Source organism: Papio anubis, chromosome 4 (genome assembly GCF_008728515.1).
Source record: "Papio anubis isolate 15944 chromosome 4, Panubis1.0, whole genome shotgun sequence".
Lineage (NCBI taxonomy): Eukaryota > Metazoa > Chordata > Mammalia > Primates > Cercopithecidae > Papio > Papio anubis.
In genome coordinates, this window is record NC_044979.1 from 50,697,923 (window position 1) to 50,715,182 (window position 17,260).

At 41.6% G+C, this 17,260-nt stretch overlaps 1 protein-coding gene across 1 annotated transcript in view; it reads left to right on the plus strand.

Moving 5' to 3' along the window:
- Positions 1–17,260, plus strand: part of LAMB4 (laminin subunit beta 4) — a 110,643-nt gene that overhangs the window by 50,837 nt on the left and 42,546 nt on the right. The window contains exons 16-23 of the mRNA XM_021936169.2: positions 964–1,149; positions 2,432–2,547; positions 3,693–3,813; positions 11,106–11,283; positions 12,828–12,971; positions 14,373–14,604; positions 15,051–15,208; positions 16,970–17,194. Of these exons, the coding sequence (XP_021791861.2) occupies positions 964–1,149; positions 2,432–2,547; positions 3,693–3,813; positions 11,106–11,283; positions 12,828–12,971; positions 14,373–14,604; positions 15,051–15,208; positions 16,970–17,194 (1,360 nt within the window). The remainder of the gene's footprint in view (positions 1–963; positions 1,150–2,431; positions 2,548–3,692; positions 3,814–11,105; positions 11,284–12,827; positions 12,972–14,372; positions 14,605–15,050; positions 15,209–16,969; positions 17,195–17,260) is intronic.

Sequence of the window (17,260 nt, forward strand, 5' to 3'; positions counted from 1 at the left end):
GTACAATTTCTCATTTACCTTTCTGCCTCAGATGCAAGATTCTAAACTCCTCTGTGGCAGAGGCTCTGTCCTATTTATTTTGCATTCCTAATTCAGGAGCTGGCACATAATTGTTACTAACCATTTATCAAATGAAGGGCAGTTTGGGGTAGATCACAGAGCAACTAGAACTCCAGGCTAGGTAACTTGGGCGTTATTCTGTTGGCAGTTAGAAAGAGTTTGAGATGCCTGGTTGGCAGCAGTACATGATATGTATTGGACCAAAGAGAGAGAAGAGAACAGTGCCAAGAGACTATTGCAGCAACACAGGCAAAAGTAACAAGAGGAGGAATTTGAGCGGAGGCTGTGAGTGTGGAGAGGCAGATGCAAAAGTAATTAAAGAGGTATTATCTACAGGGTCCAGATGGCCTCAGGCTGACATCCAGTATAAAGACCGTCAGGGATTCTAATTAATCATGTTAGGAGTTTTATACTTACATGCTCCCAAGCAGATAGAAGAGGAGCATTTCTCATTTTGCATGGAAGAAATATCTAGAAAATAAATCCATGTGGGTTTTCTCATTGTCATGCCCAATTAGGCAAAATCCTTAAAGTGGGCATGGGAATAGCCTCCATATTTTGGGCAGAACTCCACAGTCATATCTGAGAAAACCCAAGGTTATCCATGTGGAATTTGCTCAGTTCATTAGCACAAGGGGTACTTAAAATTAAAGTTGCTTTCCGGGACACTGCTTTCAAATCAATCATTCTATACAGTAACATATGTTCCAAAGCTGCAGTATTAGCACATTATTCTCAGCTGGATTCTGGACTGTATTCTGCTTAGAATAATTCATCTGTGACTCATATGAATCGTATACACACCAGGAAATACAGGGGGTGGTGCAGTGGGGGACTGGTTTTCTTGAACTCTTTCAGGCCTTGATTGTAGGCAAAGCTGTTTACATTCCTCTCCCATTTTAGGGCTCGGAAACTTTCGGCCAGAGTCCTGCTGTTCACATTGTTTTAAGAGAGCCAGTTCCTGGGAACCCTGTTACATGGACTGGACCTGGATTTGCCAGGGTTCTCCCTGGGGCTGGCTTGAGATTTGCTGTCAACAACATTCCCTTTCCTGTGGACTTCACCATTGCCATTCGCTATGAAACCCAGGTATCCTTTAACTCTCCAACTTCAGTGGTAAAAAGCTGACAGAAATACATTCTTGAACTGTTTCCATTTCAGCCTTGCTAGAATAGGTTCATCAGAAAAAGATTTGTAAAAAGCGAACATCTGGGGAGCGTTATAAAGCTGGTTTCTTAAAGATATTGAAGCACCACAGTGACCCATATGCATGCATGTTGTAGCCCATGGAGTGAAGCTACAGTTGGAGTTATACATTTAAGGTACCAGGTTTAAGGAAGTGGTGACTGTTTGTATAAGAAAAATAGCCAAAATAACACAAATCCTGCCCTCCTGGTACTTTTCTTGTAAAAATTTAATAAACCAGCACATGTGCAGAGATTCAGACTCACAGGTGATGCAGCAGAGGCATTTGTTTGCATTTGGATCTTACCCTGCAACAAGAGAAAGACCAAAAGCAAACTGCCCCTCTTGTTTCCCACTACTAGACCCCCTGCTGCCTGCCTTTTAAGAAATATCTAAAACAGAATACAAGCCAAATTAGAAAAATAGTTGATTTACACCAATAGTTCCTAACCTTCCTTTGGATTTGAAACCCACTGAACATCTCCTTTGAAACATGTTTGATATGGCTGGAGGGGGTGTGGTCTTAGAGGCTCCCAAGCCCCAACTGGGGACCACATTCTGGAGGCTGTCATGGTGTGCCACATGCCCAGAGCAGCTGATCTGCTTTGAAATGCATGATAGGACGTAATTCTCTATTTCTCACTTACAAATGAAAGCCAAGGAACGTCAATGAACTTTGGCTCAGTGAATATGATAAGAAAGGCTTTAAAAATAAATATAGATTAATATATCTATAGAGAGAACATGACCCTGACACCCTGAAAAAGCTTTTCCAAATTGTAAGACTTCAGAATAGAGCAAATTTGCATATCTCCCCAATATATAGATTCCTTTTGTAAAAGATTCCAAATTATTATTATTTGTTCTGTGATCCAGAGCCATGATAAACGAGTCAACTCCCTGGGAAACAGGGGTTAGGGATTAGGCTTGTCAGGAGAGCTAAGGTTTTTCCAGGCCCGTGAGCCCATGAGAAACAATGCTTTTTCTGCCTGGATCACAATTCAGACATCAAAGAGTTGGGCCTGGGAGTGAACCTCTAAGACTCTTTCAATTCCAAAACTGTTTGCCAAGTGGCCTATGGATTGCAAATTCAAGTTCATGCACTTTCCATTAGCTATATGTATGTGCGTGCAAAACATTTTCCTGCATCCGTGCAGTGACATGCCTTAATGTCATGCCTGTCTAGTCCGCAGCTGACTGGACTGTCCAGATCGTGGTGAAGCCCTCTCGAGGGAGTGAGCACTGCATACCCAAGACTTCACAGTCAAAGCCTCGGTCTTTTGCCTTACCAGCGGCTACCAGGTATGTTTCAGACCTGTCTTCAAACATTGAAAGCTTCTTAGAATTTTGTTCACTTATCAGTAATTTGTATCTGGGAACTAAGTGGGGAAAGAGGAGGACTGAAGAAAACTGTAACATATATTAAGCACTTACTGTGTGCTACACTATGCTTTACATTTATTATCACTTTTAATCTTTATAACAGCTCAGTACAGCAGGTTTTGTCTTTATCAGATGAAGACGAAATTGAGAAGGAGAATACTTAAATGACTTACTGAAAACTCATCGCTAATGTGTAGCAGAACCAGGATTCTAGCCAGGATATCCTGACTCTAAATCTTGAGTGTTCCTTTTCCAGTCCCCAGGTGGCTTTGAAATATAAGAAAGCAAAATGCAACAAGAATAAGAGTAAAACATTCAGCTTGATTACTCTCAATAGATGAGAATCTTTGAGGTAAAAGCCTACTAATATTGAGGCCACTGATTTTGCCCCAATAGAAACTTGTGGCAAAATAATTCTTTTTTTTTTTTTTTTTTTGAGTCAGAGTCTCACCCTGTCACCCAGGCTAGAGTGCAATGGCATGATCTCTGCTCACTGCAACCTCTGCCTGCTGGGTTCAAGTGATTCTCCTGCCTCAGCCTCCTGAGTAACTGGGATTACAGGAGCATTCCACCATGCCCGGCTAACTTTTTGTATCTTTAGTAGAGACGGAGTTTCACCATGTTGGCCAGGCTGGTCTTGAACTCCTGATCTGGTGATCTGCTCACCTTGGCCTCCCAAAGTGCTGGGATTACAGGCATGAGCTGCAGCGCCCTGCCGCAAAATAATTTTTTTGAGATTTTTTGAGATCCTGTTGATGTTAACATGAGAGATGGGATGAGGACCTCTGTCCCATCCTTTCCCCAGAGTTGTCATAACAACCCATAGCCAATAGTTTCTCAGACTTTGATACTTGGCACAATCGTATGGAAGAGCCACAGAGGATCTGAACGTGACTTTACCATCCAACCAACCCATCTGTGCTGGTCTAGACCTATACTGGCCTCAGGCCCACAGTGTAGGTCACTGCCCAGCACAAGTGCAATGCTACCAAATACTATGGCCATTTAGCTAATATAATTGTGCTTCTGTGGTCTGAATTTTTGCTTTATCTCTCTTAATACAGAATCATGCTGCTTCCCACACCCATCTGTTTAGAACCAGATGTACAATATTCCATAGACGTCTATTTTTCTCAGCCTTTGGAAAGAGAGTCCTACACTCATTCACACGTCCTGGTGGACTCCGTAAGTATCACAGAGCTTTGTGGGTGCTGTCTTCACTACTAAGTACCATTATAACTACTTTTAGACTCACTAGTGAAATATTTCTTAAAAAATGTAAATGTATTTGCTCAATTATAAAAGCCAACTAATAGCATTTGCAAATCTTATATAACAATATGTCCCAGTAATGGTTTGGAGTATTTTACATATTCTTTAATCACAGAAACCCTGTGTGGCAGGTACTTTCATAATTTTACAGGTGATAGAACAGAGGCACGGGGTCACAGAGCTACTGAGTGAGAAGTTTAGAATCAGAGCCACCCTGCCTGCTTCCACATCCCTGCCCTGAGCCACGACAGCACCCTGGTGGTGTAGGAAATGTGTGGAAGAAATCCAACCACATTAATCATTATCATTTTCTAAGTTCCCATTTTATACATCCTACACTTTTGTATCATTGAAATCAGATTGCTTATACAATGTTGTAGGCCAATTTTTTTCACCTCACACTTCATCATAAGCATTTTCTTATGGTATGTATGCCGTCTTCTTATCTTTAGAAACCATGCATAATATTTCCTGAGTGACTTCTTCCAGCGTCTTTCCCCCACAGAGTGGGGCGACTGGCATTCCTTCCAAACTTCTTACTCTGCACAGCCCTTCAGACCCAGGCTTGTCCCTGGGCAAAGTTGGGCATTGAGTAGATTTACTTAAGTTACTTATCTATTTTCCCTCTTCCTGGTCATATAAGTTGCTTCTATTTTTTACTACTATGTATATTTGATACATTTGAAATATACTTATATTGATATATATTACTACTATATATATTTGATACATATTTTTTAAAATACTTTAAAATATTTTCCTACTTTACCTAAGGTGTTATGGCTCTTGAAATAATTTGTCAAAATATTTTCTGGAACATGTTCCCCAATTAAATTGTTTTTTTCTTTTTTGAGACGGAATCTTCTCTGTCACCCAGGCTGCAGTGCAGTGGCATGATCTTGGCTCACTGCAACCTCTGCCTCCTGAGTGCAAGCAATTCTCCTGCCTCAGCCTCTCGAGTAGCTGGGATTACAGGCACACGCCACCACACCTGGCTAATTTTTGTATTTTTAGTAGAGATGGGGTTTCACCACATTGGTCAGGCTGGTCTCAAACTCCTGACTTCAGATGATCTGCCTGCCTCGGCCTCCCAAAGTGCTGGGATTACAGGCATGAGCCACCGTGCCCAGCCTTCCCAATTAATTTTTAAGATCTTTAGTACTGTATGAAGGTACCAGTTTCATCCCAACTTCAACAGAATTGTATAGAATTGTGTGGGATTTTTAAAAAGTAATTTCATGGATAAAAATAAAATTTCTTTACTAAAATTGCATCTCTGCATATTTGTGAGAATCTTCTAATACCATGACTTAATTGGCAAACTACAGCCCAACAAAGTTTTACTGGGCCACAGCCAGTCCCATTTGTTTATATATTATCTATGGCTGCTTTCAAGCTAAAAGGCAGAGTTTAGTAGTTGCACAGAGACTTCACAGCCACATTTCATCTGGCAACCATAATCAAAGGTGTTATAAATCCTGTACCTAGAGAGCTCTGTAACAGTTCAGGTGAGAGGATCTACCTGGTAGATTCTACCATATTATAGTAGAAATAAAGTAGAAAGTAGAAACAAACTCTTAATTGGGAATTTTAAACTGTCATGATTTCCCTAACCATATAATCCATTTCTCCACTGAGGAGTTTTAAATAGAACCACACTCATTAACCAACATATGAGGTACAAAGGGAAGAAAATCAAATCTGATAGGTTTAATTTGGGGAGAAAATGCCAAAAATTGGGAACCCCAGCAAATTAAAGAGAAAGGAAGAAATTAATGAAGTCCTAGATCACTAAGGGGTATTACTGTTATTATAATAATCAGGAAACTCAAATTTATAACAGTCGACATACCTTGATTTTTAAATCTATGTCCTAAATATTTCTAAACTTTGTAAATTCCAAAGAGTATCACTTGATGCTGTACTAAAGGTATTCATCCAAATTATCCACTCATTCACTGAGTATATACGGGCCAGAAAATATGCTGGTCCTGGGGTGTAAAATATGGTTCCTTATTAAAAAATAATTCTCAGCCTAATACAGAAGAAATACATGTCTATAAAATCATTACAATGATGTTTGATAGATGCAATAAGTAAATAATTTGGAATTAATTTTAAAATATTGCATTTAGATGGGGCATGGTGGTTCACACCCATAATCCCAGCACTTTAGGAGACTGAGGCAAGCAGACCACTTGAGGCCAGGTATTCAAGATCAGACTAGGCAACATGGTAAAATCCTGTCTCTATTAAAAATACAAAAATTAGTCAGGTGTGATAGCACATACTTGTGGTCCCAGCTACTCAGGAGGCTGAGACACAAGAATCGCTTGAACCTGGGAGGCAGAGGTTGCGATGAGACAAGATCACGCCACTGCAATCCAGCCTAGGTGACAGAGCAAGACTCTGTCTCAAAAAAATAAATAAAATAAAATATTGAATTTGATTAGTTTTCAATCGATCATTCTCTTACATATAACTCTGGAAAACCTGAAGCATAAATAAAAGTTAAGAGAATAACCCATAATTGGTAACTGTCAGAAATCTGGGAAAAGGCCCAGACCTGTTTTAGGTCAGATTCCCTAAAGCGGAAGCTGAGACAGGGACTCAGGTTGATGTGATTTACTGAGGGTGTGTTCCTGAGAGGAGAGGAGTGAGGAAAATAGGGGAGGACAGGGGAAGGAACCAAGCAAGGATGTGATCTCCACTGAAGTGTGGCCTCAGGCTGATCCCACCTGGAGCTCTGGAGCCTGGATTGCACCACACAGTTGAACCTCCCTGGAGGCAAAGGGGTGCCTTATATATGCCCAGCTACAGGTTCATCACCACCACCATCTGCCCCACTGTGAGTGCATAAACCCCTGGACCAGGTGGCTGAGTGCAGTTTTCTGAAGAAGGGAACAGCTGTGAGGCTTGAGGAGCCAGTGCCACACCCACTACAGGATGAGTACACCAGCCTGCCAAGGCATACCTAGGCCGGGCACCTACAGTGTGCACTATGGTCTCTGACCCAAAATGTCCAGGAGGAGAAAGTCCTTGCACATTTCATTGTTACTGACTAACATGATTAATGCCATACAACCAATTTTGTTGCTGAGGGAAGATAAGATACTTGACTGCTTGGGACGCAGCCCTTTCAAAGTTGATTCTTTTCTGCAGCCAGATTAACATTTGCATCTAAGACCAGGGGACATTACCAAGAAGACCAAAGGAAACCTTTGTTTAACCACGGTGCTCCTTCTGCATAAATGCCTTTTGTTTGGCAAGCACTGTGAGATCACTGAAATTTGTTTTCAGTTACCCAGATTACATGGTACGTGCATTTATAAAACTGTGTTTAGAGTAAAAAATATATTAGGCATTCTAGAATATAAAACTGCCATTCTTCTTTTTAAGCCATGGAATGGAATATACTTGGTAAACATAAAGTCCTTAAAAGTTTCTAGTAGAAGAAGTGAATCATGGCATTACAAAATCCTATAGCTGGCCAGGTGCGGTGGCTCATGCCTGTAATCCCAGCACTTTGGAAGGCTGAGGTGGGCATATCACCTGACATAAGGAGTTCGAGACCAGCCTGGCCAACATGGCAAAACCCTGTCTCTACTAAAAATACAAAAATTAGCTGGGCATGATGACGTTTGCCTGTAGTCACAGCTACTTGGGGAGGCTGAGGCAGGAGAATCACTTGAACCCGAGGGCAGAGGTTTCAGTGAGCCGAGATCACACCACTGCACTCCGTCTAAAAAAAAAAAAAAAAAAAAAATCGTATAGCTGACAGGGACTCTTGTCATCTGGTTCATCTTCTCAGTTCCCAGAATGGCCAACTCTCAATGGCTCAGACGAAGAGCTGTAAATAATCTCTGGTTGGCTGCCCTCATCCCCAGCCCCAGCCTATCTGGCTTTCTTCTTCATCTCTCCCCACTTGGTTTGTGTTTGGAGAGCACAGAGTCATTTTCATATCAACTTAAGAATACACTAGTAGACCTGTAAATATTCTTTACTGAATAAATTTTTATGAAGCACCTACTATAAATTAGACACTGTGGTAGGCATAAGTGTAAACAAAACATGCATTATCCCTGCCACCCCGGTTCTTATTCACTAAAGGGGAGACGCAGACAACCAGGCAATGAGAGCATGGGGTTAGAGGTCCTGGGAACTGTGACAGGGCAGAGACCCAAAAAGCTCAGTGTGACTCTTGCAGTGGTTCTCAGCCTCATCCGACCCAACCCCATGCCCCCTTTTTAAAAATATTTTTTTTTTTTTTTTTTTTTTTTTTTTTTGAGACGGAGTCTCGCGCTGTCGCCCAGGCTGGAGTGCAGTGGCCGGATCTCAGCTCACTGCAAGCTCCACCTCCCGGGTTTACGCCATTCTCCGGCCTCAGCCTCCCGAGTAGCTGGGACTACAGGCGCCCGCCACCTCGCCCGGCTATTTTTTGTATTTCTTAGTAGAGACGGGGTTTCACCGTGTTAGCCAGGATGGTCTCGATCTCCTGACCTCGTGATCCGCCCATCTCGGCCTCCCAAAGTGCTGGGATTACAGGCTTGAGCCACCGCGCCCGGCCTAAAAATATTTTTATTATAAATATTTTCTAATATTCCTTACCATCCTGAAATGAAATTCATAGGCACTATAGCCTACCTGCGCACATGACTTCCAAATAACATCAATGTAATATGCTAATATTAATACAAAGAAAAACAAAAGGAAAGTAATGGATAAATAAATCATCAGACTTCAATATGTTCAAGTACAGGCATGAATACACCAGCATATGCAATGAAGTAGGAAGATGCTCACATAGATAGAATCACTGCAGGGGAGACAGCCATGAAAGCAGGTGTGTTGTAAACATGTTTAAAAAACATAGAGTTAGGCTCTCAACTCAAACTATAAACAGGGTTTTCTCCTTCATGAATATCCAATGGAACTTTCAAAAGCTGTAGGGGCCATTTTGTGAGAATGTCCCATGTTTCTGACCGCGACCTGCTAAATGCCTGTAATAAACATCACTCTATTGCTGTGACAACTAAAACCACCTCCACGAATTTCCAAAATGCTCCCTAAAGGGGCAGTGCCTCCCATATTCAGGACCATGGGGTTGAGAGGATGAGCAGGAGGAGCATAGCAAAATGAAAAAAAAAAAAATAAGTTCAGATTTTTATCCTGAGGCAATGGGATGCCACTGGAAAGTTTTAAGAAGGAGATTATCTGGACAAACGGCGTTTAAAAGGATCACTCTGACTTTAGTGTAGAAAATCGATTGGGTGTGGCAAGAGTGGACACTGGGCCATCTGTTGGGTTGCCACTATAATCATCCAGGTGGCCTGAATTAGGGAAGTGGCAGGGGAACAAAGAGCCGTAAATGCACCCTAGAAACATCTAAGAGGAGGAATTGGCCAGGCTTGTGATTTGATGTGTGGGGGACGTGCGTTAGGCAAGAGTGTTGATAGCAAAGAGGCAGGTGTCAAAGATGACCTCCCTCAGTTTTCCCCACTGAGCAGCTTGGCAGATGGTGGCATTGTTTACCAAGAATAAGCACAGAAAGGAAAGTGGGGTTCAGGCATGTTTGTTTTGCAGTGCCTGTGGGGCAACGAATAGGCATTAGATATCAGTGCAGATCTGGAGCCCACGACTGACAGGGGCGCAGGAGATGTAAATTCAGATGCTGGCACCCATTCAGACAGTGGTCCAGTGTGGCCAAGATCACCTAGGAAGTAGGTGTGGAGTTAGGAGGGGGCTGATGAGAGAACCCTGAGGAACTCTAACATTTAGGGATGGGGTAGGGGAGAAGTATTGCATTGGTTTGAAGGGTGAATGGGAGATGAGGCAGGGGTGATGGCAAGGAAATGATTGTTTAAGAAATTTGGCTATCAAGAAGTCAAAGGGCAGAGACAGGGCAGTGGCAAGAGGAATATGTGCGATTGAGGAGGTGATTTTATAGATGAGAGAGACTTGAGCACATTTAAATGTGAGTTGAGAGGAAGAGAGCAAAGAAAGCAAGCATAATTTGCAGAAGAGTTTTGTGAGGTTAGAGGATTTACCAATGGGATACCTCTTCCACTCCAATACCTCTTCCTTCTTGAGCACTAAATGTCCTGGATGGGTGGTAAGACTTGAGAACCTGGAATTTGGGAGGCAGGTAGTAGGAACCTCCAGGCCTTTTGCTGGGGTCTGTTTCCTCTGTGTAGTAAGGAGGTAACAGCATATGCTCAGAGTGCAGCAGAAAGAGGAGACACTGGTAAATACAGTTGACTTTTGAACAACTCGGGGGTTAGGGGCGTCAACCCCCCATGCGGTCAGAAACCTACATATGATTTTATACTCCCCAAAAACTTAAATACTAATCACCCACTGTTGACTGAAAGCCTTACCAATAACATACAGCCAATTAATATATATTTTGTATATGTAGTATATACTGTATCCTATAATAAAGTAAGCTAGAAAAAAGAATGCGTTATTAAGAAAATCACAAGGAAGAGAAAATGTTTATATTCATTAAGTGGAAGTGAATCATCACAAAGGTCTTCATCCTCTTCATCTGCATGCTGAGTAGGCTGAGGAGGAGGAGGAAGAGGAGGGCTTGGCCTTGCTGTCTTGGAGTAGTACAGGCGGAAGAAAATCCACATAGAAGGGACCTGTACAGTTCAAACCTGTGTTGTCGAAGGGTCAGCTCTGGTCATCTAGGGTTGTGATGCCACTAGCTGGGTGTGTCAAAGGACAATTAGGGAAAGACTGAAGAGGGTTGAAGTAAAGGGCTATGGAAACTGGTTTCAGGATGGATAAAGCAAAAAGAAGACTAGAGGAGATGTATCTGTGCACAGGTTTAGTCTCCAGACTTTGCCTGCTGAATTAAAACCCACTTTCACAGCTGCTTTTAACACCAATTGTTCAAAATGACCAACTTGATGTTATTACTCTTTCAAATCTAGGCAAACATATTAGCAAGTAAAAAAATATGACAGTAAAAAGATAAAGGCTTATTTTTTTTCTTTGCCACAAGTCCAGAAATATAAATATTTAAATATTTCTTCCATAAATTGAAAATCTTAAAAGTCTTCAGTCCTAACCAGCTTAAAGGATTGAGTTGAGTCTTCTTTCAACCATTATTTTCATAGATCTAATTTTTTTATATATATAAGTAGAATCTTACACAGCAGATAGTTTGAATGTTAAGTCTTTTTGCATTCTTTCAAAAGCTTGGCCTTATTCCCCAAATCAATTCATTGGAGAATTTCTGCAGCAAGCAGGACTTAGATGAGTATCAGCTTCACAACTGTGTTGAAATTGCCTCAGCAATGGGACCTCAAGTGCTCCCGGGTGCCTGTGAAAGGCTGATCATCAGCATGTCTGCCAAGCTGCATGATGGGGCTGTGGGTATGTATCTGTTTAATGAACTCTACTGAAGCACTGACATCCATACAAATGCTTTTTAAAGCAAATCAGTTTATGTTAGCATCCACTCCAAACAACAACCAAAATATCCATCACTCAATAATTAGATACACAGAGCGGTCTGCTGATGTGTTGGAATCATAATGCACAGTACAGTGAGTGTGTAAAAGAGAAATTTTGCAGCAGCATTCGTAGGCTAGATGGCTAGAACAATGGTCCTAAAATATTCATTTGGAATTCTAGTGCTGGAAGGAACTCCAGACATCTTCTTTCATCCCAAAATATTCATTTAATAAATGAGCATATTGGAGCCCAAAATCTGTATGTAACTTACCCATTTTATTTAGCTATGGAAGGATTTTTCTCCCTCAGCACTACTGAAATTTTGAGCTGGATAATTCTTTGCTGCAGGGGCCTGCCCTATGCACTATCAGGTGTTTAGCAGCAGCCCTACAGATCTTATACCAGTACCGCCCTCCCCTAGTTGTGACATCCAAAAATGTCTCCAAACTTTGTCAAATGTCACCTGAGGAACAAAATCATCCTTCAGTTGAGAAGCATGGCTATAGAGTGACAGCTACAATGAGAGTCGAGGCTTCCTGAATGTCAGGCAAATGCTTTTTCCCTTAGGACAGAGCTATGAGTTCAGGGTACCCACCATCTCATGAAATATATGGAATAGGGGGAAATAAAAAACTAGTAAGGGGGGCCAGTCATGGTGGCTCACACCTGTAATTCCAGCACTTTGGGAGGCCGAGGCAGGCAGATTGTTTGAGGTCAGGAGTTCAAGACCAGCCTGGCCAAAATGGTGACAGACCATCTCTACTAAAAATACAAAAATTAGCCAGGTGTGATGGTACGTGCCTGTAATCATAGCTACTCGGGGGGCTGAGGCATGAAAATCACTTGAACTGGGGAGGTAGAGGTTGCAGTGAGCCAAGGTCGCACTACTGCACTCCAGCCTGGGCCATAGAACGAGACTCAGTCTCAAAAAAACAAAAAACAAACAAACAAAAAACCAGTAAGGGGCAGACACCTGTAGCCCTAGCTACTTGGGAGGCTGAGGCAGGAGGATTGCTTAAGCCCTGGAATTCAAGGCTGCAGTGAGCTAAGATCACACCACTCCAGTAACAGAGTGAGACCTTGTCTCTAAAAAATAAATAAAATAGTAGGTAAAATTCAGCACCAATGTAGAACATCAGGAATTGAAGTATTAAGAATGCCAATAGTATTAATTACATTAGAATAATTATTTAAAACCAATTTTAAGTCTGTTAACTTGTTAAGTAATGTTTATTGAGCACCCTATGTACCAGCACTGTTCTAAGTACTTCATAGACCTTATTTCCTTTTATCCATACAACAGTCCCACAAGGCAGATCCTATATTATCCCTGTTTAACAGATGAGGGAGTTGAGTGTTAAAGAGGTCTTAAATGAGGGAGAGGTAAACTATAGCTACTAACAAGGTGAGGTGCTTCTCTGCCTTTTCATTCGTTTCTACCTCCCTTCCTTTGTTCCTTGCAGCCTGCAAGTGTCACCCCCAGGGCTCAGTCGGATCCAGCTGTAGTCGACTTGGAGGCCAGTGCCAGTGTAAATCTCTTGTGGTCGGGCGCTGCTGTGATAGGTGCTCACCTGGAAGCTATGGTTTGGGGCATCATGGCTGTCACCGTACGTAGCAAAACATACCAGGGGAAACACTTGCTCACAGTCTTGACATTTTGACAGCAGGCAAAGTCATGGGGGGAGTTTTTAAGGGGAGGAGATTGGAAACTTGACTACATTATTCAGACTATCTATGTAGATAAAATATACTGAACATTTTTTTGCTACACTTCATTCATCCATTCATCAATGGGCCCTGACTGTAGGCAGAGCTGCATTAGGAACTGAGAGTAATGAACAAAGCATAGTCCATGCCTCTGGAAGTTTGCAGTCTGTATCAAATGGATGGTTAAGGTAAAATGTGGAGCACCATGAAGGGAGCTGGCAAAGCCAGCTTGAGGATCTAGCTCACGAGCCCAGTGGCTGGAAAGGCTAAAACAATGATAAGATTGGGGAGTCAAGAAAGGGACAATGCTGCCACCACAGACAAGACTTCTCCCAACAAGGGTATCACCCTTTCTGATGCGAGGTTTGCAAACAGCCTTGTAACTCAGTTCATAAGTCACTCACTGATAAGGGTTTAGATGGGGCTTCATCCACAGCTGATAATCCAGTTCTCATGGCATATAGTTCTCTCTTCACAGTGAAAATCATTAGTGAAAATACTGTTCCCTCAGATTCCTACCTTAGGAACCATGAAAACCTACAGATAGGTTAATTTCCTTTCCAAGTAGGGAAACATATCTTTTCCGTCATAATTCAGAGAGATGGTTCCCCTTCCTGGGCATTGCTTGGGCATGGCTGCCCACCCAGCCCATCACTGGACCCATCATTGCTTTCTTTCCTTTTAAAAAAAAGTTACAAAATGCCTGAGATACACAAAGGGATCTAGACAAAGGAACAAACATTTTTTCCATGTGCCACTCTATCAAATAAACTGGCATCACATTGTGGCACAGGGAAGATTGGCTCAAGGGATTCAACAATTTGTCAGAAAAGGATTGGGCCTCTCCCATCTTGTCTAGGAAAAAGAAAACTCTGACCGTGTTAAGATGGGTTCTTACCTGGTTTATAATCTAGAGGTTATATTAATACTATACCATTATTATAGTATAGTAGTTATATATACTATATTAATACTATAATATTAATACTAGAGGTTTTATTAATATACCTAAGATATATGGAAGTTTAAGTCGTTAAAAACATGTTACTTGTTTGGTTTCTCTGTATAAACAACAAATGTTCATAAGACCCAATTGTTCGCAACATACTGTTTATCCAGTGACTCAGTGAGTTGTTATTTAACGTTTACCTGAAACTCATTATAAGCTCTGTCCTAAGCACCTTACAGGCTTACTTGGTTCACCGAGCTTGGGACAGGAAACACGACACCAGAACTGTAACTCTTTCACCACCACACACCACTCATCCCCGCCCCAGCATACTTCTCTTTGCTTTATCCAGCATGTCACTGCCATCCTCAAGGATCAAAGGACACTGTGTGTGACCTAGTAACAGGACAGTGCCCCTGCCATGGAGAGGTGTCTGGCCGCCGCTGTGATCGCTGCCTGGCAGGCTACTTTGGATTTCCCAGCTGCCGCTCTTGCCCTTGTAATGGGTTTGCTGAACTTTGTGATCCTGAGACGGGGTCATGCTTCAATTGTGGAGGCTTTACAACTGGCAGAAACTGTGAAAGGTATGGAATTCATATGCACTTTAATTTTCAGGTTTTTGATACTTTGTTCCAATCTCCTAATGGAGGTCCATTGAGTAAAGACTCAACAATATTTAAGTGTGGGAGGGAGGACTGTTAAAGGTGGGGGAGATCATTGTTTTCTCACCCTTAAAAATCATCTTACGAGCCAGAAAATGTTGGATTAAATCAATAACACACATTTGCCTGGCATGTTACTTTCTATGTTCCTCAAATGTGACATGTAAATCGAGTGCTATTACACAGAGTTTAATTGACCATACCTTGAGACTTTTGATTTAAAACCAAAAGTCGTTTTGCAGAGCAAATGAACGTCTTCTAAAATATTCAGTTTTCAGAGTTGCACTGTTTTAAAGCATAGCAAATCCTCATTGGCTAACGTGATCTTTTCCTGGGAACATTTTGGTGAAAGGAAATTGTCTTGACAGGTGTATTGATGGTTACTATGGAAATCCTTCTTCAGGACAGCCCTGTCGTCCTTGCCTGTGTCCAGATGATCCCTCAAGCAATCAGTATTTTGCCCATTCCTGTTATCAGAATCTGTGGAGCTCAGATGTAATCTGCAATTGTCTTCAAGGTTATACGGGTATGTGGTATAGTGCTTGATGCAATTTTTTCTCTTTATCCCACACTATAATCTGTAAAATGATCATCTATTCATGACTTATCTATCTTGGACAGATGTGTGGTACAGAAATGGTAAGAAGACACAATGTGATAAATTGCTGCTTTATTGAACAAAGAATTTGAATGATTCACAAATCAGTGACAATTAAAACTCATTGGCCACTGAGCTATAATTGTTTGCAAATAATGTTCTAGAAAATTAATTGACCAAATGAGACCAAATCAATTAATTTATTTAAAATAAAATTATCACATGTTAAGTAAGATATAAATGTGATAAAGTAGCATATATACTATATATAACAAGCAACTAAAAAATAAATGGAATTAGTCAAATGCTTCTTTGCATAATGTCAAATATTCAATTTGATATTTCATAGACATTACTAATTTTTTCAGATATCGTGAAACAATATTTGGGCGTTCTACAGACATCACATAAGTCTTAATTCAAAACATGTATCTCTTGCACAATTAAAAATGTTAAAGACTTTAAGAGGGCTAGGCACAGTGGCTCACACCTGTAATCCCAGTACTTTGGAAGGCTGGGAAGTGGGTGAGGGAGGATTACTTGAGGCCAGGAATTCAAGACCAGCCTGGGCCACAAAGCAAGACCCTGTCTCCACAAAGAAATTTTAAAAATTAGCTAGACATGATGGATTGCATCTGTAGTCCTAGATACTGGGGAGACTGAGGCAAGAGGATCGCTTGAGCCCAGGAGTTCATGGTTACAGTGAGCTCTGATTATGCCACTACACTCCAGGCTGGGGCCTGTGCAACAGAGCAAGACCCTCTCTCTAAATTGAAAAAATAAAAAGGTATTTAAACACGAGTGTGAATGTTTACTACAAACAAGAAGATAACTTATGAAGTCTATTTGATTTAATGATATGTAGAACATATGGCAATATTAATGATAATTACTATCATGATAATAAATTACATGCCTGATTTTCCCCTCATTTGTTACATCTAAGGTCAACAGTTAATTCTCACCTCTTCCCTTGCAGCCTCTTTTCCATGCACAGTTTGGTGTGTTTGGTCAGTTTTTAAGAACTGAGACCACGTTTGGGCTAAATGAACATTCCCAAGTGGGATGAACCAAAACGTGGAGAGTGGAGCCACAGTTTGGGCACCTAAAAAGCTGCAGTCATCTCAAGGTTGCAAGGGTAAAGAGTGTTGGAGAGAAAAGTGGTTCCTCCAGACTGCTTAATAGAAACACCCTCAAGGGCTCATATGTCATGAAAACTGCTCTTGCTCATCTTCACTTCTAGAAGTGACGGCTATTGCTGTTTGGGACTTTCCCTTCAGGCCTGCTTTATTTTCACCTTAGTTCACCTCTAGGATCACCTGAGAGTGGGTTGCCCCAGGAGAACAGGGGCTGAGATTAGTCTTGGGTCCTGGGGCATGCTAGTGTGATGCTGATTATATAAGGATCTAGAAATCCTGAGCTCACAGCTCCATGGTATTTGAAGAAAGCCTGGAATCCATTCTCCACCAAACACTTTTGAGTGCCAAATAATTATTTTGTTCTCTAAATGAATAATAATGAAAATGAAGGTTTTGTTTCACTTAGAACACTTTTCCTTATTCACCCCGAATGTGGGATTTCTCATTATTTCTTGAGGAGCCCAATAATTTTCTATTTAGGACATCGATCTCCTCCTCTCTCCCAACACTGACACCTCACCCCATTCCTTTTCCTCCCCCTGTCTTTCAGGTACTCAGTGTGGAGAATGCTCTACTGGTTTCTATGGAAATCCAAGAATTTCAGGAGCACCTTGCCAACCATGTCCCTGCAACAACAACATAGATGTAACCGATCCAGAGTCCTGCAGCCGGGTAACAGGGGAGTGCCTTCGATGTTTGCACAACACTCAGGGTGCAAACTGCCAGCTCTGCAAACCAGGTCACTATGGATCAGCCCTCAATCAGACCTGCAGAAGTAAGTCTGCAAAACTCCCGGGGCGAAATGTATCAGCTGAGTGACAGCTTGTAAGTGTGTTGTCAA